This window comes from Elgaria multicarinata, chromosome 1 (assembly GCF_023053635.1).
Source record: "Elgaria multicarinata webbii isolate HBS135686 ecotype San Diego chromosome 1, rElgMul1.1.pri, whole genome shotgun sequence".
Lineage (NCBI taxonomy): Eukaryota > Metazoa > Chordata > Lepidosauria > Squamata > Anguidae > Elgaria > Elgaria multicarinata.
In genome coordinates this window covers 141,835,936-141,843,408 of record NC_086171.1, presented here as the reverse complement: position 1 = coordinate 141,843,408, position 7,473 = coordinate 141,835,936, and the positions used below count along the sequence as shown (strand labels likewise).

General features: G+C 41.5%; 1 protein-coding gene across 2 annotated transcripts in view; it reads right to left on the bottom strand.

Annotated features, from left to right (window-relative positions):
• Positions 1–255: 255 nt before the first annotated feature.
• The window catches only part of KANK4 (KN motif and ankyrin repeat domains 4), a 33,139-nt gene continuing 25,921 nt past the window's right edge, over positions 256–7,473 (bottom strand). For both annotated transcript variants that reach the window (XM_063138091.1, XM_063138099.1), the window contains exons 8-10: positions 6,457–6,599; positions 4,862–5,062; positions 256–1,108 (exon numbers count right to left, since the gene is read on the bottom strand). In XM_063138091.1, the coding sequence (XP_062994161.1) occupies positions 1,007–1,108; positions 4,862–5,062; positions 6,457–6,599 (446 nt within the window). In that variant the 3' untranslated portion in view covers positions 256–1,006. The remainder of the gene's footprint in view (positions 1,109–4,861; positions 5,063–6,456; positions 6,600–7,473) is intronic.

Here is a 7,473-nt window from a genome sequence, read left to right as displayed (position 1 = left end):
TGTGCCCTCAAAATCTGTGTCACAGAATTGAGAGAACCTCTGGAACAGTGTGGGAGGTGATATAGGGGGCTGCAGCAGAGGTGGGTGGGTTGCTGAATACAAGCCCCTTCTGCAAACAGATCCAACCCAAAGTCTTGTGTAATATCGAGGGAAGCATTCAGGTATGAGACTCAGTGCAACTGGTACTAATGAAGGCCCTAATTAGTCCCTTAGTCCATCAGCAGCCCATCAGTGCTACTCCACTGTTAGTTGCCCTTGTCCCCGATATGATGCACTGTTTTGCTGTCATTTTCTGTATTCCCTTAAACACCATCAATGGGTTTTCACGACTGAGTTCAACCCACCAATATGGCGCTCCATAAGAAATAAGATAATCAAATGGCAGTTTACCTGGGAGGGAGGCAACTGGGTTCTTTGCCAAGTACGGTGTACCCTGGTAGTTGGTACAAAGTGACATAGTACCAGGCTACCTAAATACTTTTTAAAAATCTCCAAAGCATCCCATGTTAGCTATACCTCTGCTGAACCAGGAACAGCTTGGGTGTTTGATATCATATCTGAAAGCACTTGATCCTTAAGTACTTAATGGGTGCTTATCCATCACTCTTGGAAAATGTAGAATTATGCCCACCAAGTAGATTCCCTAACAAAGAATACTGCTTTGAGAAATCAAAAATAAGCTCAAAGCAGCTACAGTTGAAGAAGAGACAAGACAACTTGACTTCTGAAAGTATAATGACTATTAATAAAAGTCAATGCAATAATCTAACCATCGTTTGTGCCAATGGGAATTGGTTAAGACTACAAAAAAAGCAGGCTTAGGGGAGTGACTCATCTATTAGGAATGTATGCAAATAGCTGACATAGTTCCTTCTTTCCTTAAGTAGATAAATCAGCAGTTATCAGCTATGATCATTGGAATATAAATTGGTTACAGAGTTGGCTAAAAGAATGAGAGTTTTGTTATCGATTTCTCATTCCAGCAGATACTGTTCTCCATTTCTCTTTATGTATTCAGAGACCGACTGTGCTGTATGTGGGTCCGGAGGAACTCTGCAATTTCCACGTGGGCAGATTTCAAAGCCATGGACAAAGCAGAATTACCAGCCTACATAAAAAAGAAAAAAAGAGAGAAAGAAAGACTATTATTATTATGCCAGCATTCTTAGTCTATCTACTTTTCTAGGACAGTGGACTCATATCTAAAGCTGTACAGGCTACTTAAATTCACACAACATTCTAACCCACCCAGTGTGGGTTGTTTTATCGTGAGTTATTATGTTGTCTGAATACTGCACATTTTCCACAGGGTGGGTTATCTTGTCTGAATGCAACGCGTTTTCCACAAGTTAACCATGCAGTGTGGCTTGTTCACCACCCTGAACAACCCAAGAACAAGCCATGGAATCTCAAGGTGGTTTATTTAAGAAAAATAAACCACACTGCATGGTTAGCATGCTACCCTGTGGAAAACACGCTGCATTCAGCAAACAAGCTAACTGTTTAGGGTGACCATATGAAAAGGAGGACAGGGCTCCTGTATCTTTAACAGTTGTACTGAAAAGGGAATTTCAGCAGGTGTCATTTATATGAACCTGGGGAAATTTCCTCTTCATCACAACAGTTAAAGCTGCAGGTGCCCTGCCCTCTTTTAAATCTGCTCACTCTACTATAGCTCCTGCAGCTTTAACTGTGGTGATGAAGAGGGAATATCACCAGGTTCTCCATTTATACAAACAACACCAGCTGAAATTCCCTTTTCTATGCAACTGTTAAAGATACAGGAGCCCTGTCCTCCTTTTCATATGGTCACCCTAGCTAACCCAGCCTGAGGAAAATGTGCTGTGTTCAGACAACACAATAGCCCATGGTAGGTTAACCCACATGTTATCTCATTGTCAATGAGAACTAGCACCTGCTATAAAGAAACAAGCACATTAATCCTTCTAAGTGCAGACAGATATGGATATGGGGACATTCTGCCCATTTGGTGAAATTGGGAGGAATTCTAAATGAGCATCTATCAGTGGTAGCATTCCAGATTACATATTTAAAGTACTGCAAATAATCGCTTTTCATTTTATTGGCCCCATTTTTCTGCAGATCAGTCCACAGAACACAGGATACAGAATGCAGAACACACGCACTGGTCTTCTGCTAATAATGGATGGCTCATTAATGGAGCAGGCGCTACATTTCATGTAGAATAAACATGGGCTGTTTGTTGAAGGAGATGTTGATGGTTTCCAGCTGCATCTGTGGGCATACAATTAAAGGCACATGACAAGTCATGGCCCTGTCTCAGACTTGTTTGGCTTGGAAATTCTGCTTAAAATGCCAGCAGTTTCACTACAAGACGAAGCTTAATAAGGCTCGTCTGGATCTAATTAATTATAGCATTTTCTCTTGTTTCTGTCAGCATACGTAAACCTTCCGTCCAATGATGTAAACTAAACTTGAAAGGGGATAAACTGCTGTGTATTTAGTCTACCTGGGGTATGTTTCCTATGACTGAAACTGACCACACATTAAACCAACTCAGGGTTAATTAATTATAAGGATATCATTCTGGCTGACACTTCCTAGAGTGACATCCTACAAATGGCTATGTAGACTAATTGGTTTTTACGACTGTGAGGAAAGAAAAGGGAGTTATCCCATATAATAATGGAAGAATGTGAGAGCCCAAGTGATCTCATAGATGGCATGTTGGGCCTAGACCCTAATTCAAATCTATGCTAAAACACAGGATTTCAGAGATATGTGTTAAATAAGGGGACCATATGAAAAGCAGGACAGGGCTCCTTATCTTTAACAGTTGAATAGGAAAGGGAATTTCAGCAGGTGTCATTTGTATTCATGCAGCACCTGGTGAAGTTCCCTCTTCATCACAACAGTTAAAACAGCAGGAGCCCTGCCCTCTTTTGTATCTGGTCAGTCTAGTATAGCTCCTGCAGCTTTAACTGTTGTGATGAAGAGGGAACTTCACCAGGTGGTGCATCCATACAAATGACACCTGCTGAAATTCCATTTTCTATGCAACTGTTAAAGATAAAGGAGCCCTGTCCTCCTTTTCATATGGTTACTCTAAACAGTTTTAGACAAAAGACTTCAAAACTTCCAAAACAGATGGAAATATATCACGCATATATCAATTTTGTGAACCGCCCAGAGAGCTTTGGCTATTGGGCGGTATAGAAATGCAATAAATAAACAAACAAACAAGCACTTCTTCAAATTAGCAAAGTGCTCTACAGGCTTGATCTTTTTTAAATCCATAAAGCACTTCATGATTTTAAAGAGGTGCTTAACAAATAATAACAACAAGAGCATTGTGTAGGTGGTTAAGCTCTGCTCAAATTATAAGGAAAATGAAACAGATACTTCCTTTTGCCTTTTAAGTAGCAATATATGAAATCCCTTTTCCCAGACCACCTTGAAATCTCTTCCCAGACCAAAGCATGTACTTCAGGATTGCTATATCATGGGTTTTGTAGTCTATTTCTTTTCAAGCATTCTTATTTTGATCACTGTTGCACAGCACCATGAGTTCTGTATTCTTATCGATGCACAGATAGCGGCACATGTATGCTTGTTAAATCTACAAAACTTAAAATGCTGCGTGACTGCAAGCAAAGTAAGTGCATGAAAGACCTACATGGTTTATGCAGCAGTTGCCTGCACAAGGTCCTATGTAGCAGATATGTTAGGGTGACCATATGGAAAGGAGGACAGGGATCCTGTATCTTTAACAGTTGCTTAGAAAAGGGAATTTCTGCAAGTGTCATTTATATGCACGCAGAAGCTGGTGAAATTCCCTCTTTTTCACAACAGTTAAAGCTGCAGAGGCCCTGCCCTCTTTTGCATCTGGTCACTCTGGACAGGGCTCCTGCATCTTTAACTGTTGTGATGAAGAGGGAATTTCACCAGGTGCTGCGTGCATGCAAATGACACCTGCAGAAATCTTTTCTATGTAACTGTTAAAGATACAGGAGCCCTGTCCTCCTTTCCATATAGTCATCCTAAGATATGTAGCAGATCTGACAGTCAAGTCAACAGCACATCTGTTAGAAGTAACATGGATTGCTGGTCGCCATTTGGTTGGCCACTGTGTGAACGGAGTGCTGGACCAGATGGATCCTTGGTCTGATCCAATATGGCTCTTCTTATGAGATTGCACACAGTTCAGGGGAAAAACCACTTTTTCACATGAGTGGTTCCCAAACTTTATGCAGAATCCCATTTGAGGTAGTACAGTACCTGACAGCAAGCTTAGTGTTAATGTTGACTAAAGTTACAGACCTCTCAATTTGGCAAGTATCCATTTATTTATTTTTTACTTTATAAACTTGCATCCCGCCTAGTTTCCAGAAAAAATAAACTCAAGGTGGCTAACGAAGAAAAACATAATGCAATATTTTAAAACATACATCACATCCACCCTCTGCACAACCACAAACAGTGACAAGATGCCAACAAAAACAGTATCTGGGAACAGCAGTTAAAAACTGGGACAGCCTCCAAATAAACTCAAACGGTATTCAACCAAAAGCTTTTCTAAATTGTCACTTTTTGCTGGATGCCTACGGTAGCAATCTTTACCCAGGAGTAAGTCCCATTAACCTATGGGGACTTACTTTTGCGTAGACATATATAGGATTGGAGCTAAACAATAACTTGTCAACACCTGGTGAATTTCAGTTGGCTGGGCATTATAGAGAGTTGGTGACACAATAGAACAAGTCCTGCTTCTCGTAACCACCTGTTGTTCTTTATGGATCGAGGAAACTAAAGTGATGTCTCAGGGGATGAATGGAGCACATGGAAGAAAGTCGTCCTTCAGGGACCTTGTTTCTCTCACCTTGTCAATTAAAGTAGTATCGCAGCCCGGATGGGTCAAGAGAAGCTTCACAATCTCGATGTTACCATACTGACAAGCAACCATGAGTGGTGACAAGCCAGTATCATCCTGAAGGTTTATATCAGCACCACATGACAGCAAGGATTTCACCATATCTTCTCTATCATGGCTCACCCCCAGAATTAAGGCAGTCTGACCTCCCTAGAAACCCCCAGAAACAAAGTTAGGTAGTCAGTTTTTGTGGACCAGTTCTAGTACTCTTTAGAAAATCACCAATAATGGCAAATATCTTAAAAGATGACAATGGCCCAAAATGGTGATGGATGCAGGGAAGACGGTGAAGAGATTGCGTATTCTGGTTCCTTAATGAATATACACTCCCATCTCATGGTTTGCTCAACCCAATTTCTGTGTTGCTTAAACATGCAGCATTGGACTGGTGGCAGCCATTTTGTTGATCTACAGGAAAGTAGACTAAGCTCTTATTCTGCCTTCTGATGATTATATCTAGCCATTTTAAGACAGAATGGAAGTTAAGCTGAATGGATTTGGTTGTGTTTTTTTAGATAGAGCTAAATATCTAAAATACCTAGAGAGCTTCAGCTATTGGGTGGTATAGAAATGCAATAAATAAATAAATAAATAAATAAAATCTTTTACCTTAACCCCATATAGCGTGCCAGTAGGCATTAAACTATTACCTGATATGGAATGAAGCTGTATGATCCACAATACTGCTCAATACAGTTACTATGTATTGCTGTCTGTATGACTTCATTATGGTGTCAATGCTGCCCTGGCTCATACCATATCCTCTATATACCAAATCTCTCCTAACCTTCCCTCTAACTTCTGCCTTTGTTGCTCTGCAAAAGCAAGAAGATAGCAGGTCGTATCCAACATTACACTAGTGTAGTGGAGGCTGGTGGCGGGCTGTGAATCTGTTCTGGGTTTCAGTCAGAACTAGCCACAACTCTAAAGGAGCTATCCAATGTAATGAACCCATGTAGGATCTTGGGTTAAGCACCTTGGACAGTTCCTTTAGAGTTCTGATTGGTTCTGACAGAAACCCAGGACAAACTCACAGCCACACTGAAGTCGGAGCCACCAGTCTTCACTGCACTAGCAGAAAAAGTACAAGAGGTGCGTTGTTCTACTAGCACTTGCACAACCAGCACAAGTACCGGGTTGCCCACTAAAGTTGTAATGAGTTGTTCAACAGCTTGTGCAGTATCATGTGCAATGACATGTGGAACGGCTTGCTCAAGCGGACAGTTCTGAGAGGATAAAAACAGGTTATTCCCAAGTAGTAGAACCTTTGCACTAGTAGAAAGACGTTGTTGGATACAGCCGACTGATCTAGTTTTTCGGTAGCATGGACAGTACAGTTCGCAATTTATTAGAAATAAAACAGAATCAGTTGAGGATAATTAATAAAGGAGTCGTTACTAAAAACATTCGGGGAAAGATTACTATTTCAGGATGATGCAGAATTAACAACTTATGAAATGATATGGAATAACCACAATCATATTAAAACAGCTCTTCAGTGCATGTAATTGAAAAATAAAATGTAGTGACAGGCTTTAATATACCTGACTTGCCCTTATGTTAACATTGCCTTCTTTCAACAGTTTTGTCACTACTTCCATTTCTTCCTCGGTCTCTGCTGATGCTAGTGGTGTGATCATTACTGCTGTATACCCAGCTTTATTTTGGTGGTCCACGTCACAGAAACCTAAGGAAGAGGCAAGATTTTTCATACGTATATATCTACTGAGACTTAGAGAAACACAGTACCTTTCCTTGATTTCCTTGTGTCTCATAGATAGCTCCTAACACAGTAAACCAACAGTCACAGATCTAGCTTGCAGGAGAAGGTTAAGATTCAGCAGAGGTGTCTGCTGCTGGTCTCCACTGATGAAGAGGAGCTCCACTGGTGGTGCTGGTGGTAGTGGCTCTGCCCCTTCAAAAGACCCTGCAGAAGCCCCCACTATGCCCAAGCAGAGCTCTGTGGGTATGAGTCTGCTGCTAGCAGGCTTTCCACAAGTAGTAGCCAATGTAGACCCCTACAATAGGGTGTTCTGGGGGAGGGTAGCCATGGATCCATCAGATCCAAAGTATTTCTACTCTCCTGATAGGCTCAGATTGGGCCCCTCACCTGTGCCAGCCCTGGAGCTGGCGTAGGAATTTTCCGTCATGTTGTAACAAAGAGACAGAAACATTGTAAAACTCCTCAGCACCAGGAAACAAAACAAACACAAACCCCACCTTTTGTTCTGGCTGGCATGAGCCAGCCCAGTTAATCACTGGAATGCTTAGAGTGGATTGATTCCAGAGCAGGATCTACACTACGGCTTTAAAATGCTTTATAACAGTAGTGACAACTGTTGGGGCCCAGGACACAGTCCATGTACAGTTTCCAAACCGTTTTAAAAGTGTCATATTCTGCTTGGTGTAGATCTGGCCCAGATATAGGCATGTGCAACTGGAGAGGTTGAAGCAAACTTCACCACCCCATTCCCTCTCCAGTCCCCAGAAAAGGCTATACAAAAGGTCGAGGAATCTGGTTGACTGGGATGAGCAATGATGTGGGGCAATTCCTAAAATCC